The following is a 22,757-nucleotide window of genomic DNA, read 5'->3' on the forward strand; positions in this document are numbered from 1 at the left end:
TCATTTGTGTTTGATTCTGAAGAAAATCTCTTTACTCAGAATTCTGATTTCATAAAGTGGAAGACCAAAAGACTCTCTAGAGAGTGTGTTGTTAATGTTGATTTTGCTTTAAAGTCACAGGCTATTTTAGTAATAGATGAGAATAGAACAGGTTGATTCTATTGGATGATGTTAATATCACCATCTCTTTAATGATGTAAAATGTTGATCTGGGATATGGGAAGATTTTCACCTCTTTTTCTTTAGGTTCTGTTGTCTTCCGTGGAAAACATCCAAATTCCGATTTCTTATATATTTCCAAATCTGTAATTCCTATTTAATCGGAACCTAAGAATTTAGCATTTGGTCAATGTGGAAACCACACCCAATGTACCTTAGAGTCAGTGTAGAAATACTGGTGCTGTGTCTAGAAGCTACTCTGATGGAAGAGGCAAGAGTAAAATATGGTTTTGCTTGGCTTCCACAGCTGCCCAGGTTTGGCTGAGGCATCCACGTGATCCGTTTTGCTTGTATGTGCTAAGAGCTGGGGGATGGTGTTGTCTTAACTCGTGTTGGTTTTGGAGGGACTGCCTGACACTTTAAGGCACTGGTGACCATGCCCTAAGAATGTGAGGAGAGTCAAACCATTACGTTAAGTGATTCACCGGCTATTATTTTGTTTTCTTCATTTAGCATTTTGAATCTGTAACAAATAGTTTGTAAGCTTTGTGTTTGTGAAAAACCTTTTTTCAGCATTTTTATGCCTGAAAGGCTAACCCAATCTCCTGCTTCTAGGATTGTTGCTTCTGGTGCATGCATAGAGGAGGAGTATGGCCTGCTGGTTAAAACAAGGAACTACTGGGATGCAGAAATGTGCAGTTCCGTATCATTTCCATATGACCTTGGGCAAGATATGTCAGATAAAACTTACTTCACAGGGTCATAATACAGCTGAATTGATGAGATTGTACTGCTTTTAGATCCTCTTGAGTAAAGTTACACAGAAAGAAATTACTATCGTAGCAGAACAGTTATGAAACTAAAGTAGAAGAGCTGGCATGATGAGGAGACAATTTATTGACTTTCCTTTCTGGCTATTTAAAAACTGTTCTAACTTAGTTTAGGTTACTAAAGTTGATGTGCTGTGGGTTTGTTTCTGTCCTTGATCTGCATGTGCAGCTCCCATTAGTGCCAGCAGGATCCCTGCGCCTGCATCACAAGAGGAGAATAGACACCTGTGCGTGTAATGATAAGTTAGGTAGCCTCTTGTGGCTCTGTGTATGATTTCTGATCTATTGTGCCAGAGATACTCCAGCATGAGAGAGAGCTGCTGTCATTTTCAATAGGAAGTGAGGACTTTAAGAGCTCGAGAACTGTCCTCTTTTTTGAATAGCACTTTTGCTGCATGAAGTGTAATTTATTTTTATCACAGCAGGCATAAAGCTTCCAGGTTTTCATAAAGAAAAATGATCCATATAGTGCCCATGTCGATTGAACGATCATTTGAAAACCTGTAAATTCAAAACACAGCCCTTTCTCAACACAAAGCATTGTTCCTTTTTGCTGCAGCTTTTAATTTTTTTTTTATTCTGGGACTTTTCTGACTACTTCAGACATGGTATAAAACTGTGTTCATCTCAGTAATTATTTTTCCAGCCATCAGTTTGCCTGTAGCAGGACATGTTATTTAATTATAGAAACAAAAACTTCTTCAGACGGGGCTTTTTGTGCTTTCAAGGCAGTACTTCCTCAACTTTCTTTTTTTTTTTTTTATTAAGTAGCAAATTTGAATCAATCATTAAAATTTGGGAAGAAGGAGTGGGGAAGAAGAGAGGAAAGGGTGGGAGAAAGGGGGAAGAGAAAGAAAGTGTTTGTATCTTGCCCAATACACAAATGCCCCACAAGAAAAGACAACAAAGCGAGAACTATTATTAGTTCTACAACTTGTCAGTTTGATTAGTGAACGGTTGCGCCTCTCTGTTCTGAGGAAACACTACATCTTTAAATGATGTCCATTCTTGGGTGTAGAAACCCCACATTGTGTCTGTTAGTGCATAATTGGACTGTCTTTTAATACAAGCAGAGGCACTTGTTTCTGAATATAAACCCTGCACCTCAACAGGTCAGGGAGATAGTAAAAACCTGTTGTTGGGCTTTGTCATGGGGAATAATGGAGTCACTAATCTACTTGATCTCTGGGAGTCAGATAAAGAAGAAAGTGAAGGATGCATACATTTCAAAGATGGAAGGCACTTGTAAAAGCAATTTCTTTGGAGGGAAAAAGTAGAGCAAAGGCTGTTGGAAACCTTTTAATTAGTACTAATTACCTCAGCAGAAAACGTTGGAGGCTTGAAAGGATTTGTGTCAGCAAGTGAAAGATCAAAGATTGCGGCGCTCGCATTTTAATCTGTTGGCTATAAAAACGAATAAGGGGGTGGTAATGGGGCCCATGAGAATGACAACCCAGGTGGTGGAGGCCTTAATCCCTTCTTTACTGCTCTCGCCCCAGGCCTAGTTCCAATTACATAATAAGATGATTTAATTTTTGTTTTAATTTTAACAAAAATTAAGTTTATTTTAGCCTTCAGTAAGGGCAAGACAAGCTTTCCAGACAAAATGCTGTCAATTTATTTCTTTTAATGTTTTAAGCCCAAGCCTTTATTCAGCCAATTTTTTTCCCCTAAGTGGCTGAAGTGGCTGTATAAAAGGCCATGAGGCAGCAAAGGTGCTTTGATGTGGTGAAACGGGGAGGGGTTGGCAGCCGTGACTGGTGGCCTCTGTGGCGGCACTGGGAAATCCGGACATGCCATGAGTGAGCCTTCTTACTTTTATGTATTTATTTATTTATTTGGTTTAGTTTGGGTTTTTTTTTTTTTCATTTTTCTCCTTTTTCTCCTCCTTCCTCCTTTTTGTTTTCTTTTTGTTGTTGTTTTTTTTTCCCCCCCCTCTGTATTAAACTAACTGCCGAATTACATCAGCAAGGAATAGTTCATGGGCATGCTTGCTGTGATGCTTCACTCTTTTGTTTCCTTTCCACACTCTGCAGGTTCACATGATCACGCATGAGGTCAACTACGTCCTTATTTTTGTGGCTTGAGCAGGTCATGTGCCTTTCAGAAATCTAATTGTCATCAAATTCCTCAACTGACAAAAGAATCAGCACGTGACCGTGCAATGTGGATTTCAAATGGATAAATTTACATCCAACAATTTCCAATGCTTCCATACAGCCAGATCCAGCTGTTGTGTCGAACAGGGAAGTAGATGCATCTTGAGACAGTGATGGGTTTACAGTTCAACTCACGCAGTCCAGCGTTGTCTGTACTCAGTGAAGTGGTAGGGTTTGAGTTTTTATTAATTGTACTTGTACAAAAGGTTATATTATTTATGCTCCATGGATTCAAGCACAGTGTGTTGCAGCTACTCATGCGTTTGTTTTTATAGGTGATTGGCCTAAAAATCTGGAGGCAATGGCAACACTATCAGGTCTATATTGTGGGTTACACCTTTAAGTTTCTTATTCAATGTTTATTCAGTAAAAAAAAGCTTGAAACAAACTTTGAACTACACATTATATTGAGTTTTTATATTCAAGATACGCTTAATGTGTATATGACTTAGAAATTACTTGATGGTATATAATAGTGCATCCTCAGCTTCTAGTTTTGCTGCTGGTAATTCAGCCTTCAACCTCAGATTTTTAAGGAGTTTGATTTTATTCTGACGTGGTAGAAACCACTGTTGATTTATAACTACTATACTCCTAAACGCAGTCTTGTAGTCCCTCAGTAGCTTTTTTTCTTTTTGTAGTAGGGGAGAATTGGACTGGAAGCATATTAGAGGGTGGTCAAATACTGGAACAGGCTGGTGCCTGAACTGGTTGATGCTCTAAGCCTGTCTGTGTTTGAGGTATTTGCTTTAACTTTTGGTCAGCCCTGGATGGTCAGGCACTTGCACTAGATGATCGTTGTATGTCCTTTCCAATTGAAAAATAGTGTGTTCTTTTTCTTTGGTGTAATAAAACAACTGAACTGAGACCTGTGCCTCTTTCCAGGTCGGTGTAGGTGGAATAATACTAGCTTGGCTTTTCAAGGTGGTTCTTTCCTGTCAGAGCACTCCATCACATACTGACCCTCTGAAGATGGCTTAGAAGGACTCAGGGTGCTACAGGGTTATCTATGGCTCCAGGAGATCTCAGGATATTGCCTTTACTCTAATGTGATACTAGGACCTTTTGTATTCCTATGTGGTGTGCAGAACATATGTATGGGCATAGTGATAAGCCAAGAGTGTACTGATATCATCTCTGTTTTGGTAATTTTTCATCATCATCTTTCTCATCTCTAGACTATCAAATCTGCAGCTCAGTATCTTTTGAAGGTGAGATTTATGCTGGACTATACTTTCCCAATCAGATTTTAGACCATCTAATTAATTTTAGAGAATCAAAGGGGGGAAAAACGCAACACAAATCAACTTGCTGTAGATTCTCTCAGTTAATGCTCTTCGACTACAAGATTGTCACTTGCTGTCTTTCCCTGTCAGTGTTTTCTATGGTTCAATTTTAAATATCCTTGCTGTATAGAAATGGACGATACTGACAGGAGGACCCTATTTAGCATTTTTTAGTGATATGCATGTTCCCTTTTTTTAAAGTTACATATGATTCAGAGGAAAAGTATTTGTTGTCTACCATGTACATTTATAGGAAATTTTTTTATTCAGAGTGTGATAGCCTTTGTAATTTCAGAGGCTGAATTTGAGAGTCTTGTTTTGAACACATACTTTTCACTGTTAAATACTGTATACTTCCATTGCTGAGGTAATGTGTTAATATCACTCACTATTTGGCATAATATGAGCAATGGGAAAAATAACCAAAATGAAACCACAAATGAATTCCAAATTAAACTATTATTCAACTATTATTATTATTATTGTTCAGGTTAATAATTTTTGTTGTTTTGACCATGCATTTATTGCTAACTTTATTGTAAACAATTTTAGTGCATTTTGCAATAATTTCACTGAAATGTGAAAACCCCTGATTTTGACGGAAAAGATTTAATGAACGGATTAAAGTATTCTCAAAAATAAAAAAGATACAAGCACATACTAATCTCTGAATTTGAATTCACATACATCAATCTTTGCAGAATTGCCATAAGGCCGAGTAACGCAAAGATGTAGAAACATTTAGTCCTGAGAAGTTATCATGCAGCAGTGTTTGACTGAGTGCAGTGTGTGGTAACAATTCCCAAAAGTCACGGGGTGTTTCCTTGCTTTCTGCTCTTTGCAAGGGTGATTTATGAGTTTACAAGTTCCTTCCCAAACTCCATAATTGCCCGAACAGTTCCCCAGATGGACTATATCCAAGTTGGTATAAAACAGCACTCGTTGCAGCTGGGCTGCCTAATTCATCTTGAGTTAGGTACAGGACTTCTTGTTCTTTTTGTCTTTGTTTAGATTTGTTACCCCTCTACTAGCTCTACCGTGGTAATTGGTGCTACCTCTCCCTTAAACATCAGATATGCCTGAAAGCAAAACAAAGCTGTGTTTAGTCAGACTTAGCTGAAAGCTTTCAGATTTAGGAATGGAAACAAGGACAAATACAAAATCTCAGTCTTTGCATATACTTCGCAGGTCACCTTTCCTCTTGCTGAATGAATCTTCTCTAGGACTCCTGGGATGGATTCTACCAGGTATTGCTTCAGGTCTACGTGTCTCCAATGCATCTTCTCAGTTCTAACATCAGTTCTGATTTAGTGCTGTCAGAAACAAACCCCTTGGTTATCATGTTTGTAAACTGTTGGCGATACTCTGGTTTGTGTCTACTAAGTGGCTTCTCCTTGCCCTGAACACAACAATTTCTTCTTCCTCCCTGTTGGGTGTCAAACTGGTCAATTATCTCCCACTCCAGCTGGACTTGCCCTGCTGCTAGCTTCTAGAAAGAAATGAAATGGCATATAAAGTTAACACTGATGACAGACCCAGTAACACACTAACTTTGTTTAAAGAAGCCCATGAAAAAATTTTTCCCCACTTTACAGCTTTTCTGGTGTAGCAAGGTTCTGTATGTACAATTCATTGGACATTCTGCAAACATAAGTAAAAGAAGTTGTCTGTTGCTTGTGTGTACTTGCATTTTAGAGTAAAGCACACCCATGTGGAAGACTTGCTATTTAGCAGCTAGGTAGTCACTTTGAAAGGTTTCTTATTTGACTCTGTCGTGCGCAGATCTTGTATGCTTTTATTCTAAGTTTTATAGATCTAATAATCTGTTTACTAGCTTTGGGTGCTTAAATGCTAGTTACAGTAAGGAAGTCTGTTACAAATAATGGCTTGAGTATAAAAAGAAACATTGAAGAGTTAAGATGAAAATTTGCCTTGTACTTGGACATTGTTAAAAGGTTTTTAGATATGTACGAAAACTTAAATTTCCTAAATTGCTGTTAAGGCACCAAAGTGATCTGATCTCCTTAAAGCACTAACATCCTAGTGTTTTGCTTTAAGATCTACAAGAACTGTTGTTTGCTCAGTACATAAAAAAATGAAAGTGTTCTAAATTAAAACTAGTCATTTAGCTTCCCAATTCAGGCACCTGTGCTAACTTACAGCTTAAACCTGCACAACTTGAACAGTCACATTTTGCCATTCTTATGTGTCTGAACTGATATTTTACTTAAACTTTTTTTTTTTTAAAGTCTCTTGTGAATTTAGTATAGAATCCCTTGGTTGGAAAAGACCTTTGAGGTCATTGACTCCAACCATACCTTTCCACTACTGAACAAGTGCTTGAGCATGAAGGATGCTGATGGGTAAAATGTTTGGGAAGAAGATGTTAAGAGTTGTACAGAGATTAAAATACATACTGAAGGAAAACCTAGCTCCTTGATCTGGAAACATAGGAGTGTAAAATATTCTCAAACAAAATTTTTCAATATACAACAAACGTGGAATCTTGCGTGAACAATTTAGTTGATGTATTTGGCAAAATTCTCATTTCAATAATGAAAGTGATTTTTGGAAGCTTACCAACAGTGGCTTACATGTTGGTTCAGTTGCTCATGTTTGTTTGAAAAAGTGTGCAGTTTAAATAGATCTCATCAAAAAACATTAATACAGTAGATCTCACTTTGGTACTTTATTAAATATATATTAAAATATTTTGGAGACATCAAACTGAGGATACCATTGAGTATTTAGAGATGAATACCGTGGCCATTAAGTTTTAATTGTCTTTAATCTCTTGCAACCATGGTAATAAAAATAACTTTAGAGAGGAATATTCTCTATAATGCTTTATTTGCTGGGAAAATTCTTAGTCAGCAAATGCATGTAAGCAGGAACACATATGTTCTGCTTTTCCATCAGTTTAATATGCAAGTTGTATGTTTCTAATAATCTTTGTGGTTTTCTTGTCTGCATTTAACAGCATTTGGAAATCTTTCTTAATATTATAAAAAATGAAATATCTTTCTTATCGTCGTCTTCTTCCCCCTTCTCAACAAATTTGATAAGAAAGTTAAAAATCTGAACTGGATCTACTCTATCTTATTTTGCTGTGCAGTTGTAAAGTGTTCTGATGAGCCTGGGTAAGCTGATGTGGCCTTTAGGGAGAAACACATCAAATATAGGCAGACAGCTCCTGTGTTGGGTAACAAAGACTGAGGAGGTCAAAACTATCCCAACAGGCCTGAGCAGGTCAGTCAGAGGCAAATGTTGGAAATAAAATTTGGTGGGGAGGGGAATAAGGGGCCTGGGTCAAGTCCTGTTCAAAAAGTCAGCTTTGTCAAAAGCTTCAGTCACATTCTTACCTACAGGCAACCTCTGCTGATCCCAACTCATTAATCGAACTGGAGAGCCGTCTTGACCCTGGCTCCTTCCCTTTGAAGTGTGGTGTCCTCTGCAGCATGAGGAAATAATTTGCTGCCTGATTCAATGAGCCATCAGTAGAGCCAGCAGACCTAATGACATGTGAGAATATTAACCTCCTACCACGAAGAGCTGTGAATCTTGAGAGGCAGTCTATAATTCACCCAGCACTCCTGAGCCTTCCCTTTCTGTCTTATTCTTGCACTCACTTTCTCACTCACAAGGAAAGAGAGTGGAGAGACCCTCTTGTCGTAAAACTTTATTTTCTTCAGTCGTGGGAGCCTTTCTGAGCTGCTTGATAATGAGTTACTTTCCTCTTGCAGTTGGATAAAATTTATACTGGAAGCTAGACATCTGTCTTGCATATCATCATTTCTGTTTAAAATGTGGCAGAGGCTACATAAGTGACATCAAGGGGGTGATAATCGGAATGCTCACCCAAGTAGGCTATTTTATGCTTCCTTATTTATGTTTCATCATCAAAGGAAAAAAAGTGAAAAAAAGAAAACAAACATGGATAGCAATGATGTTATTCTGTACAATATGTTTTTCCAGTCAAAAGGACCTTTCTGCACCACCCTCTTTCCTTTCACCTAAAGGGAAAAACGGTTCTGCCTGGCCGAGTATTCTTATATGCGCATACAAGGGTGTGTTCTTCTTGCCCTTGATTCTTAATAAAGAAAGATTGTTGGTCTAATCCTACTGCTTTAAAAGTCAGAGCTTTTTTTTCTCTTGTTGACTCCTTTAGCACTTTCCATCTCAGATCCAGGTCTCAATGTCTGGTGAGCTGCAGAAAGTAAGCCATTGTTATTCCCGTGGCTAAATAATGAGAGAGGAAGAGCCCAAATGGTCCTGTGTGTGTGGTACTCACTGTGAACATGGTGGCAATTATCAGACTTTATACTTTTATATACCCATATATAGTAAAATGTTGTAAGAGTTTTGGTTTATTTTTAAAGCCTTTTCATAGTGCTAGTTGGTGCTGCGAAAGGTCAGAATTTTATGGACGTTATGGGTCCAGATGGGAACGGTATCCATCCCAGACCAAAAGGACCATTGCTGTCATCTTAATCTTGTCTGTACTAGAAAGCTTTCTGTTTTCTTTTGCTATAACTGTACTGGCAAATTTCTCACATTTGGTAGAAGCAAAGCTTGCAAAAGCAAATGAAATTACACCAAATGTGACCAGTTCTGATGGTGAAAGGTATTTCTCCACTGGGAGTGAATGTTATCATAGTTGTGCAGCCAAAACCATTGATTTGGAGCCTGAGCCTGAGTTCTGCTGGGTTACAATTAGAGGGTTTATTTGGTTCTAATGAGTTATTGGTGGATCTGAGTACAGACTAAGATACCATATAAAGTGGGTAAAGGAGGTTAGGGAGACAAAGCAGGGTAGAAAATAATAAATAAATAGCAGTTATATGCTGTGTAACAGGTACTGCAGTGCCTGTAGTACATACATATGTAGATCCCCATTATTTTAAGTTGTTCTAAAGATATTTTTTAACATTGAGTGATTTGATGTTCTGTCCGTTAACAATTCCCTGCTGTCATGCTTGAGCAGTCTATTAGTTGTTCTCACCTCTTAGAGCTGGTCACAAAGGCCAGTCCCCTTGCTTCTCTCTGTTTCATGTTTTTTATTAAGTTTATTAAAACTAGCCAGATTATACTTTCTTATGGCACAGGTTGTGCTTGGTCCATTCATTATGGTTTCTTATCTTGGCAGGCAATCTGAATTGAACGGCAGCTAGTCCATTATGCACATATGAAGCCCATCACTCCTCCAGCAATGGCCAATTCATCAAACATTTATCTTTTGCCCTCTGAGCAGTGCGTCAATTTGCTTGTCAATCCTCAGCCTTGGTTGTTGGGGAAGATGGGAGAAAAATTGCTTTTCTTTTCCCCCTTCTTGCTGAACTCTACTAGTTGAAATGGGCTTTTTTCTACTCTCTCTCCACGCTTGTTCCTCCCCCCTTCTCTGTGCAAAAATGGGAGGGGCCAGGTTGTGATCTGAATGGCAGAGTGACAGATTGATCCAAGATACAGTAAAGCTTTCATGGTGGCGCTGCCTTTGCACTTGAATTTGCTCATATTTCTATTATAATACTGTTTTTTGGAGAGTTTATAAATAGGTTTTCAACTTGGTACATGGAGCTGAGAGGCGCTTTTCAAGACTAAATACGTTATAGTGTTTTATGTTTTTTCTTTTTATTTTCCTTTTTAAAACAAGCCCAGGTAGGTTTATGTTTTGTAACCCCCAGCTTGTTCTTTTTCTGTTTCTAATCAGTAATACTGTCCTGAATTCTTTCAAGTTTAGGAAATGGCAGTATTTGCTTTTTTATAAAATGCCATTTGTTTTATTAAGACTGAGTTCTGTGTTAAGATCAGGGGAAAGGGCAAATGAAGCGACACTTGCATCCAAGTTCTTCTCTTAACTCCTCTAACCTTGTTATTCTTTGTTGAATGCTTTCAAGAGATTTAGCGGAAGGATACTCGAGTCCATTCTTAGGAACATTTTTGAACCAATGCATCTGTTGAACTGTGGGTGGTTCTTCCAGAATATCCTTTGATAGAATATGAAGGCATATAGTCACTTCTCTCAGCTTGGTAATTTTTAGCTGTGTTTTGCAAACTATATTTTGTTTTATGATACTTGTTCGATCATTAGATGACTAAGAGCTCATTTTCTGATCCATTTTAAACTATTCTATATGGTTTATGTGCAAACTGCCTTGCCACTGGCTATAGAATTACATGGATTGTCATTTTACTTAAATCTACACAAAATTGTGACAGTAATATCGTATAAAATCTTGGCATGTTTAATCCTAAAGATGTAATAGAAAAACTCCAGCAAAAAAGAAGCCTAGCACAAAGGATAAAGCTTGAGCTGTATTGATGGGATATCCTCTTGAGCAGAGCAGAAAATGAGCTCAGAATGAAATCTGAGACTTTAAGTGGTTCGTTAGAAACCAAGTTGACTCCCACCCCAGTCTCTCTGGTTGCTTCATGGTGGAGTTGGGCCAGGAAAAAAAAAATTACGTAGAGTCTTGATAGAAGAAGAATGGTGGTTAAACAACACAGTGGTTGACTCCAGTATGTTTTAGTGAGCTACTGAAAACTGTAACTGGGATTTGCAGTTTATTTCCCGAGGTAGATAATCCACTTGTATGGAGCACAGCTGTAGCAGTTGATATTACCTTAATGTTGCAATTTCTTCTCATGATTTCATTGCAAGACTTATCCCTTGGCTGTGCTTATCCCTCCCAAATGTTTGGACTTCATGGAGTCTCACCTGAAGGTCTGATTCACCCTCTGGAAGTGCCCATCTTTTGATACTGGTTTTAAGGAATTCTGAGTAACTGGGCTTCTATGGACAGATGAGATAAATCTGCACTGGCACTTCTCAGATAATCCCATCATTTGAGAAGCTGTTACTTTCTTCCTCAGAAAATTCTGCCTTTCTGTTTTATAATTGGTAGGAAAGATTTTGAAATATTGTGAACTTCACATTTAGAATGCACAAGGCCTCTTATCTCTTTTTGTCTATCTATTTATTGACTTGACTTCTGTTTGTGTTTTCTTTGAGGTTTGTGGGTGGCTGGTGGCTTGGAGGGGTTGAGTAGTTTGGCCTTTTTTTTTAAGCAGTGGAAAGTGCTGTGTAAGACTCAGATGAATACTATAAAAAACAGAAGAGTCTGAGTTTTCATGAATCTTCAACATTTAAATATTCTTATATAGCTCTAGGTTATGATTATTTTCATTCCAATTTCTTTGGTAATAAGGTACCCACATATTCTTTTGCTTTTGCTGTATAAGGAAAGGGAAGGGAATGGATATTCATGGTATTGTGTGCCTGAAAAGTAAGTATGATCTTTATATGAAAACTAATTGTAGATCCAGTTCATAACACAGGTTTAAACTTTTCTTACAGAGATCTTTTCTTTACAGATATTTAATGACTCTGGTCATTATTTTCTTTCTTTCTTTTTTTCTTTTTCTGTTGCTGACCATATTCACAGGTTTGTCTTAAGTTTTATTTGAAGAGCTGCATCCAGATATTTTCTGTTTAGTAACAGAAAACTTGAAAGAGGCTGACTGGAAGTGACGTGAAATGCTACCTCTCGATAGCCTATGAAATACTACCATTTTCTCTGGTGTGAGACCAAATAAAACATTTCATGGTTTGGAAACATGGGTAAGCTTGTTCTCCATTGAACACAGTTTCATGATTCCAGTTTCATGACTTGTCTGGTCTGTACTTGAGGCCTGGGCCACACTAGAAATTTTGGTTCTTTACTTACATTTGGGCACTTTTTTGGTCCAAAAGTTGACAGAACTGGCCATTACATACTCCATTCTGTCTTCTCTTTGGATGTATTATGATGCAGAAAAATCATTTTTTGATACTTGTAGTTTATCTGCTATTACTATCCCTGTGTGCAGGAAAAACATAAACCTTCTATTTGCAGTATTTTTGTGATTAGAATAGTGAGAGTAGTGGGTTTTTTTTCCAGAATTTGAACTAAATTCTAGCCACACTGTTTTCTTTAAAATAGGTTACTTATATCTCTGTACTCACAGGTAAGAGATGTGTTTAGAGCAGAACCCCCTAAAGCAGATGTGAGAGTAGAATCCTGTCCAAGATCTCAGCCTAAGGGACTTTGCCCAGAAGATTCTCTGAATCTCTTCCACCATCATACAGAGTCGGAAATGGCTTGGATTTTTTCCCCTGATTTGTATGCTGTATTCCAGATTAAATGGAATTTAAAATTGAAGGGGAATCAAAGCAAGTAAACCTGAAATTAAGCCTTGTATTCCCAGGAAATTGTGCAAAATCTAAACTTAAACATGTGACTGTCTTACATTTTTATCGATGCAGCATTTATTTATTGCTTTTTGTTTTGTTCCGGTGAAGGTTAAGTCAAAGGACTAGATGTCAGGAGCTCTGGGTTTTATTTCTTGTCTCATAGAAAATTGCTGGAGGTCACCTTTCGTTAGTCACTTAACCTCTCTCTCTGCTTTACTACAAAATAGAATTTTAGGCTCAGCAGGTTTTTGAGGAGTAATTCGTTAATGCTTTTTAAAAAATGCTTTGTGCTCCTTAGCTGGCAGGTGCCGGGGAAATAGATGTTACGTTTCTCGTTCTTAAATACTGACATTATCTAATACTAGGATTCTCTCTTGATTCTCTTGTAATCTGTTAAAACATAAAAGGCAAGAAGAAAGAAATTTTAAAAAGCTCTTGTTTCGTATCAGCTTTGTCTTTAACTTCTGGTAATGGTGATCTCTTGTCAACAGAGTGCAAATCAATTCCAAGGCAAAAGCCAAACTCTCTCATTTACATATTGTTAACTACCCTCTCTTTTCCTGTTAAAGAGGAGGAAAAAAAAAGCCGTTAGATATGAAGCAGCTGTCTTATTAATGGAGGGGTAGGCTGAAGTATAAGGAACACACTTTTTCAGCATATACTTCTGAACAGATTGTTCTTCCAGACAAGGATAACTGTAGAGCACCAAGGTTTGTCTGTTACTGGAGAGGCTTGTGCTTTTTTTTCATTTATCAAATCTTGCATTTTATTGGTTACTTATTGCCAGAATGAAGAGCTGCTCATTTGGTTCACTGTAACTAAATCCCTGTCAGGCCAGAGGAACTGTATGAAATAGTGTAGTTGACAATTGCCATGCATACACATAGAGGAAAAAAAAATCCCTGCCCTGACATTCCTTTATGATTAAAACTTCATTACAAACCATGAATGAATTATGGACAAGAAAGCTGGAAGAAATCATACTGATTAGCCAAAAGACTTGGATAAAATGACATTTCTGAGACCTTTGTATTCCAAAGGATTATTTACTGTCTGCTTACAGAACATCTTAAGTCACTTTGCAGAGGGAGTCGGTTTCCTGGTTAGCGCAGTGTTTTTGTAAGCTAATGAGGGCAAAGCGTGAGCCATAGGCAATGATGCTGGGATATTAGCTGTGACAGGGAGCTTGATCATAATTATCTTAACGAGGATAGGGTTAATTACAGTGGAAACTTAAAGTTTTTTCTGTTTGAATGAGGCGGTGCTGAATACGTTGTGATGTTTTGTCGGTTTGATGTGACTTAGGAAATTGCAGTGGAAATCTCTTGGCAGCTCTTGGCCTCCTCTGGGAGCAGAGTGTGAGCCCTGCCATGAGGTAACTAAGATGGTACCTGTGGGTGAGATAATGGGCAGCTTTCAAGTCATTCCAGCAGGGGAAAGCAACCTGCAAGACACCTTAGTGATGTTTATTAGCCCTTTGAAGCTATGGGAAACAACTGCTTGCCACTGTCCCTCCAGCGCTGGCTGGATTGTGGTGGTGAGGTTGTACCTTTGTGTTAATACACGAACAGAGGGAGACAGTTTTTTTGCTGTGTGCTATGAGAAAACAGTGCAGGTTTAATTTTAGACCAGTTGTCTTTCTTGGGGGATTTCCCTCTTTCTATACCCACCTGTTTTAGGGTGTTTGTGTGCCTCTTGCTATGCTGCATATATACACCTAGTCTTCTTCTGTTTTGTAACAGGCTCATTAAGAAGTACTTGGAGTACATTATTACAACTATCTCACCCTCACTAAAAGTTAAAACTGAAATATTTGGTACTGGTTTCTATCTCAGCCTCTCTAAAAAGCTTTCTGTATGTAGAGATGCCCTGCCCTCCATATATAGTGTGTATATATACACACACACGAATTCATGATTGCAGTCCTTACTTATGCCCCATCTGCAGGTGGGAAACTGAGGCAAAGAAGTTATGGGACTTGCCGAAGTTTTCTCGTGAAAGCTGTAGTGTGGATTGTACTTAACTTTTAAATGGTGGAGTACAACTGCTGGGCAATATTGCTTATGTATCATGATGGTAGAAATTGTTGCCTTGAATTTATTAGGTAGGATCGCAGAATGATTGCAAACACATTTTTTTCCTCTTTTGTTTCCTTACCAACTCTCTTACCAATTTTGTTTTGGTGCTAGGTTTTTCTTTTGTCTAACGTGAAAAAAAAAATCTGTGGTTAGCAAAATAACATATGGATGTAAATTTATGTTAATGGCTCCTCCCTCTCTCTGCACTGTGGCAGCCCCTCCCATCTGCCCGGGCTCTGAATTTAGGTGGTTAAATCACCAAGTGCACGCTGCTCTGATGACATGAAAACAACAATTAATAAGCAACCCCCTGTGTAACATGGCTCCTTTTTAACTGAGCAGCTAATAACATTACATGGCAAAAATTATCAAAACCAGACAGGTGTAAGGAGATTTGCTCACAGTTTTCCCTGCCTATCTCTGAAACTAGTACACTTGTGTTCAGCCTAGGCTTGCGAAAGAAAGGCTGTTTCAATAGGCAACTCCCTCTAGTGTTTCAGGGCCTTTTGTCCCACTTCATGGCTTGTCATTTTGTTTTATGCCTCCCCTGCAGCAGTTTTGGATATGTGCTTTCTTCTCCTTGCCAGTTGCCAACCATTTGCTGATTCTCATGATAAGAGTATTGTATTTGCATAACATAACTCAGGAACAATGTGTATTTTGCTGCTGACACTGACCAGAGCCCCAGCAATGTTTTTTTTTTTCACAAAGGACCCATTAACATCCCATAAGGCTCTGTGGTGTTGACAAGGAGGTGGCCTGCTCTGAACTCCTTTGGCAAGTCCCAGTCTTGCATTGAAATGTGAGGTTTGGAAATAATCCACTATTTATATAATTAAGAGTATTTAAGGGGAATTTACTAAACTAGGTTTGTCAAATAAACTGAAATGAAAACTCATAACAGCTTGATAAACTCACTGCTACTTCTACTCGGTTATTTTTCCTTTAAAAGCTTCTTGGGGGGAAAGCACTGTCTCAAAAGTTAGCTGGCCGCTCTTTTGATCTTGACTTTGGCAAAACCAAGTTTGTTGCAACCATTTGAAACAGGCAGTTTAATGCAGCTCATGACAGCTTACTAGCCTGAATCAAGTCTTTCCACAAGTGCAAGAACTGTGAATGTTACTGTGATTGTTTCGGTATGATGTTTATAGCTGAGGCCTTTGTTCTTTCGGCTTGAGAAATGGTATTCTCAACGCAGTGCAACAATAGAGGCATTCCGTAGGGTGTAGGCATGGCGAATTTTCTTCACCGAAATGGCATTAGTAGTAGTTGTACCTCCCTTTCAGAATGCCAAGTCAAAGACTCGTTTTGGAGGTTTTGGAGTCCTTGCACTGAAATACCCTTTTTCAGTGATGTGCAAATGTTACTGGAGTATTTGTACAGTACCCAGTGTAAAGGTCATGGACTTGATTTAATTTGGTTCTTTGAACCCTTTGATGGTGATTTATAAGTGATCAGTAAGTTGTATCTACAAAAGCAGTATCTTGTTTTTGTTGGACGTATGAATGTTAAATTGTCTAAGTTGAAACCCATGCACTTTCTAATAATATTTGTGCTTTGCTCCTGTAGAGCTCTCTAACAGGGGCCTTGGCTGTATTTTGATCTTTGCCAAAAACTGAGGGGAGGGTGAGGAAATCCCCTCAGTATAAATGTCGTTGGAAACTGAATAAATAGCATAGACTGTATCTCCCTTATTCATCACATTTTATAAAACAGCCAGGAGATACAGTGATGATCTTCCCACTGGTAGGCATAGTAGATCAGCTGTCAAGTCATGCAATCTCAGCATACCTTAAGGTGTCTGGTAGGTGAATGAGCTGTGAATGCATGTCTGTGCGTATGCTCCATATACCATGTGTCTTAGTTGATTAATGTGTGGGTTTCTTTTTTTTTTTTCCGTTGGAATGTGCAAGCGTTAAGATTCAAGTTTGGAATAAATGCCTTAACAAGGGAGCAAAGTGTTCCTTTTAGGTTTTTTTTCCCCTGTACTTTTCTATCAGAGGGATGGATACCTCCAGAATCTTGTTTGTTTACAAGCCATCAGCTACACTTCCATGTTGTGAAATGCTCCCTTTTAAAGCTGCTCTCTGCAGTCTGACCTGTGGCTTGACATTAGGACAGTAAGTTCTGAAAAGAAAGCGAATGCCTTTCCTGTCTGGAGTAATTCTGCATTTTGTTTTGTAGAGAGTGTTTTATTTTGTTTGTGGGGACTCAAGAGGCAAAATAAGTGGTTAATAAAAAGGAACAAAAAAACCCCCAACCCTTCTCCATTTCCTATTATTGCATGTAAGGTAACTGCTAAGAAATGATACTTGAAGTTGTATTTATTATTGTTAGCGGGGTATGATATTTCTTGGCAGAAATGATGGATGACAACTTAAATTTGTGTCCAGGGAATGAAGGTGAACTGTGACAGAGTTATTTATCTTGGGAATGGAGGTTAGGGTCAGGCGAGGCTGGGTGCCTGAAGGCACAAGACATTGACAAATTCATCCTGCAGGCCCCATATCTGAAGCCTTTTGTTTTGGATCCTGGCTACTCACTAAGTGACCCCCATCTTTCATCCTGCCAGCATGTGAGGGATGTGTTGCAGTGCCAGCACTCTCCTTGCCACTAATGCTTGTCATTCACTCTTCTGACAGGCCCCAAACCAAAACTATTCCCACTCCTGAAAGGGAAGGTTAAAATATTTATTTCAGCTCATAATGGCCTCCCTGATTTAGTGGAGTATCATTTTTCCTGTTGCCTTTGTCGTTTGCAGGTCACTAGAAGGACTGAAAACATTCACTTACTTGGAAGAGCTGATCTTGGACAACAATCTACTCGGAAATGACCTTCTGTTACCCAGGTTACCCCACCTCCATACCTTAACACTCAACAAGAACCAAATATCCTTTCAAAGAAATACCTGAAAAATGTCAAATGAGTTTTATGTGTTAGCCAAATTAAAGTATGTGAAATATAGTTTGTGTGCAGACAAAGCATTCTCTCGTTTGGCACCTGGAATACTTCATAGTAATTTATTATAGGTCATTCATAAATGAAATGCACCATTATATCTTCCTGTTGCTCCATTTTAGTGAGAGATCTAAGTTATGGCTCTGAAGAAATCTTTCTAATAGATAAAATAGAGAAAGAAAATAATGTCAGTGCTACCAGTGTGCAGCAGTGCCTGGGTTTGCTTGGGGTTCTGTTGCAGGCTGACCTCTAGTGGAATAGAAGGCGCAGTGAAACGCTGTGTAGTTTTTATGCTTTACATAGCTCTGAAAACATTAAAGTAAAATAAAATAATAATAATAAAAAAAACCCCAAGAAATGTAATGCCTTTCCCTGTTTTAATGAAGTTGGAAATAGGCAAAATTTAGTACATGCCATGCAGCAGCAGCTGTAAAAGCAACTTATTGTGTTCTGTGTTCCAGCTATAAAAATTCATATAAAATGCTGCACAAATCAAGGTCTTAATACATGAAAATATTTAGATGTGTAGTTAAGTTCATTCATAACCAGTTAGGCACTTCTCTGTATGCCCAAATTAGTGCCTGTTTCAGTTTATTCATAATAAACAAATATTATTAAATAAATATTTTAGAGTTTGCCTGGGTGCACTGCTGAATCAGAGCCCCTAGTCTGTAGGCTTACAGAGAGTAGTCTTTAAAAACTAATTATCTGCAGGGGCGAGGCACAGACTTGATTATGAAATAATTTTCACCCTTCTGGAGGCTTGAAGATGCATAATCTGTGGTTTTACAAATGTGAAGAGTGACTAGATTGCGGCCCGAAGGCCAACTGAAGCCTGCAAAGCACAGAGCAGGAAAGCCTTCTCCTTGTGATTGTGGCAGGAGGACGAAGCTGCTCAACTACAGGCTTTTGTTACAGACAGTGTAAACAGAGAGCAATTTACCTCCTACTAAAGCAAAATCCTCCTACTGAGGAGAATAAAAATAACTGCATATTCTATGATTTCTGCAATTATTTTTGAGTCTATAAATAAATAAAAATCAGCAGAGTTACTTTTGTTCTTGGGGCCCTGGAGATATGCCAAGAGCCTCCCTTGAGTAGTAACCGTCATTACTGCATGAGGTTTTTGGCCAGATTTCTGGTTAATGCCAGGATTCTGTGGGCTGCATTTCAGCAACTGGGTTTACTGTTTCCTGCCACAGAAAATCTGAACTTGGGTACACTTTGAAGAATGTGCAAGAACATTTTTCTGGTGGTACGTCTGGTGCAGTGCATCTCCTTGTACAAAGCATGAAATGTAAATGCGGCTGTAAGACCCCAAATATGTGAGTATATTTGTCCTCTGTGGGGGTGCCAAGGTGGAGCTTTGCCTTTGCCAACAAGAGGGCCGGGGGTATTGAATAAGAACACAGTCAACAAAATCAGAGGGGAAAGAATTATCCTGCCAGTAATGTTCTTCGAAGACCTTCTGCTGGTCTCACAGACATAATTTAAATAGTATCATCAAACATGTAAGCTCTCACAATCAGTGATAACATGAGAAGAAGGATTTGAGCTATCTTGGGATTTTTCAAATTCAGTCTTAAAACTGTGAAGTTAAAGTTCTGAGAATGTTGAGCTACCCAGGTTATAGAAATAATGTGTACATTTTCCAGTGTGCTGTCGACAGAAGGGTTGCAGAAATGCTTGTAAAATGCTGAATGTGTACAAACCACCCAGGGAAGAAAACATAACTGCTGCCTATCATTAACATTTTGAGCCCTAGGGAGCAGTGATCTCTCGTAGGGAAGATACAGCAATCCTCAGAGGCACAGAGACCTTACAGATTCCTCTCTTCAGTCTGGGTACCATAGTTGAAAAGGTCTCTCTTGAATGTGAATCAACTTCTTCCAATGAATGACTTCTCTCTTGAGTTCTGTTTAAAAAAGTTCAAATAGAAATGTACATATAATAGAATAATATATTTAATTACAGTAAAAATAGTTTAGTATGTAACAGTAGCACTGCAGAAGGGCCAGAAGTGAGCAAATAATACTGATCTGAAACAAAACTTCAGTTGTAGGAATTTTACCATGAATAAATTAATATATACATACAGTGAGATAAAAGCAAACAAAAAGCCAAACTGGCCCCTGTGAAAATTGGAATCACATGTAAATTTTAAAACTTGCATGAGAGCCTTCCTGGGTATCTCTTAATTTTGCCATACTCTTTGCTCTTTCTCTTCTATTATTTTGGCTTCCTTTTTATCCAGATCCTGTTTTGATAGTTCTGATAAGAATTTTCTACTCCTTTTATGGAGTTCACTTATTGTGTGACAGTGTGTGTGTAAATAACATTTGGCCTCTCCTAACGTGTCTGGATACACTGCACAAATGTGAAAGCTTATCTCTCAGTCAGGTTATTACTTAGAATAATCAGCTGGTATTTTTTTTTTTTCAAACAGTGGTTGTGTATTTCAGTTACAGTTAAGCCACTGCCAGGTTTTTTTATTAGAATTGGAAGAAGCAAATTAAAATATTACTGTTTTAAAAACAGTTTCCTATTACTATAACTGAACTTTTCTGTAACATGTAAACTATTAGAAGTATTCCCCCTCATCCTGTCCCTGTACTCCCTGATCAAGAGCCCCTCCCCAGCCTTCCTGTTGGCCTACTTTAAGTACTGGAAGGCTACTTGAAATGCATAATGGACAGTTATAAACTTCGTGTAGTATTGGATTACATGCCTCTAATGTGCTTTTTTCATGTGTATAGTATATTTGTTTTTACATAAGTCTGGTTCACTTTGGGAAACATCGCCTTAGATTCTCTATCAGACATGATGGATGGCAGAAAGTAGTACAGAATCAGATGGATGGGTGGGAGATAGGATGCTGGTTTTGGAGCAGGACTGATGGCTGCAGTCACCTGTGCTTGCAATGGGAAACCTCGTTTTTCCTTTGAAGTATCTAGATACTAAGAACTAGTCAGGAAGCTTCTAAATAGGTTTATTCCTCTGGGTGTGGTTGTAGCAGTGTGAGGTTTCATGGCTTTTCACTGTGCTGATCATGACTGGTGTTAGTGTGACAACATTCTATAGACATTTCAATTTCCTTTACATTGCGATCTCTTTAGTATTTGTTAAATACCTTGTGAAAAGGGCAGCAGTTTGTCAAATATATATACCTGTATGCTGAAAATTAGATGGCTTTCACTGCCTCACTTCAGAACAGACAAATCTGATAGTGACCCAGATCCATGATTCTCTGAAGTCAAAGCCCTTTTTCTTTATGTAGTCCAGTGAACTGGTCATCTGTTGAAGATATCTTCTTTATGCTTCTTGAAGAATTGGTGCCAAAATTGATTTAGAATAAAGGTGTTGAATATAGATGTAGATCACAGACTTTGAATCTAGATCTAGGTTTTGAATGGTTTAGAGGAAAAATGAAACATTTCACCCACCAGAATGGGATAACTATAGCTGGGCAGGATGCCTATAATGGTGTATGCGTTACTTATGGCAAGAGGGAGTTATCAGTACAGTTCAGATGTAAGGATTGTGTGTTCTGGTGTCTTTGAAAACAGCATGGATCGAATACTTCAACTGAAGAATGGACCAATAAGTACTTCTGGAATAATCTGTCTTCACAGAGGTCTCGTTTGTTTAACCCCTAGACTGTAGATGGTAACTTATTTTGCTTTTGTGCTTGTTTCTACCTTGTTCTGAAGTGTTTGAAGACCTAGAAGTCTCAGTCTGACCAGAATTTCATTATGTTCAGTGCTGAGGACTTGATATTTAGATTGAGTGGATACGTTAAAGACATAAATTGTCTCCTATTATGCACATGTCTCCACTGATCAAAGCTCTAAGCTGAAATGGTACAGCAGCCTTCTGAGCTCTCCATGCCACAACTGCAGATTGGCCTGAATCTAAGTCTGGCTGGTTAGAAAACCGCCATAAACCTGATAAGCAAAAAAAAAATCTCTTTTCTACAATGAAGTGTACCTGAAGTAAAAATGAAGTGATGGGAATTCCTAATGCTAATCATCTTTGGCATTTTGAGGTAGTCTTCGTTCCAGGTGATTCCTTATCCTCTTCTGCAGCAGTGCTTGGACCATTTCAACTACAGATGTCCCAGCTTTTAAAAAAAATGATGAGCTGCTGATTTATTCTTAATTGCTTTTGTGTCCCCTTGGGAACCTTCAGCAACATTTGGCCAGAAGTGTGTTTAAAAAAAAAAAAATACAAACAAGCCCAAACTTTGATAGAAAGGACATGTGGTTTCAGGATGGACCTCTCTAGAAAACCCGAAAAACTAATTTGCTTGCAAGAAATAGAAACGTTTATCCTTTTTCTTCAGTTTGTATACCTAATGAGATTGGAATCTGGTCTTTAAATCTGCCATCTTGTAACCTTGGGCTCTCTGAAATGCCCTTAAATGCACTGGCAACTCTAGCTACACAGAGAAAATAAATAATGCTGCTCCAGTAGGCAGAATAGGATTTATTTTCTAAGTATTCAGGAAGGTCTCCATGATATGTATGGGCTTAGTTAATTACCACATGTGCCTCACCTTTTCTTTCTTGAGCAAAATGGTTTTAAAGTCAGTGAATGAGGCCTTATCTCAAGGCACGATGTCCCTTCCCGGTAGGGTTGAGGCCAGAACATAGCATACAAATGAGTGTGTGTCATCCCATTGCACGCAGAGGAGAAGATGTATACTTGCATATTGCAAGCTATTTCTGTGGTTATCCAACCTTGAAGACCTAGCACATTCTAATGGAAAAGCGTTCAGGTGGCAAAGATCTTTTCACACTGCATTCAAAGGAGAATTGGTAACTTCAGCTTCAAGGCTATTTGCCTGTGGAGTAACTTGTGATTGCTTCTACTTGTTTGTGATAAATTTAATTGAAGCAAATGTTTCAAATGGGAATAAATATAGGTACCTTGCTCATTTATGACTGTGGGCGAAGTGCTATCCAGCTGTTTAATGTTAGGTTGATTGCAGCACCTGCATGACAGATGGTTAGTTGGCAGAAGACTTTGGAATGACAGTTTTGGCTCCTTGTATGAGG

At 38.4% G+C, this 22,757-nt stretch overlaps 1 protein-coding gene across 1 annotated transcript in view; it reads left to right on the forward strand.

Moving 5' to 3' along the window:
* Positions 1–22,757, forward strand: part of LRMDA (leucine rich melanocyte differentiation associated) — a 607,298-nt gene that overhangs the window by 319,082 nt on the left and 265,459 nt on the right. Inside the window, exon 3 of the mRNA XM_069863479.1 lies at positions 17,504–17,630. Within this exon, the coding sequence (XP_069719580.1) occupies positions 17,504–17,630 (127 nt within the window). The remainder of the gene's footprint in view (positions 1–17,503; positions 17,631–22,757) is intronic.

This window comes from Phaenicophaeus curvirostris, chromosome 9 (genome assembly GCF_032191515.1).
Source record: "Phaenicophaeus curvirostris isolate KB17595 chromosome 9, BPBGC_Pcur_1.0, whole genome shotgun sequence".
NCBI lineage: Eukaryota > Metazoa > Chordata > Aves > Cuculiformes > Cuculidae > Phaenicophaeus > Phaenicophaeus curvirostris.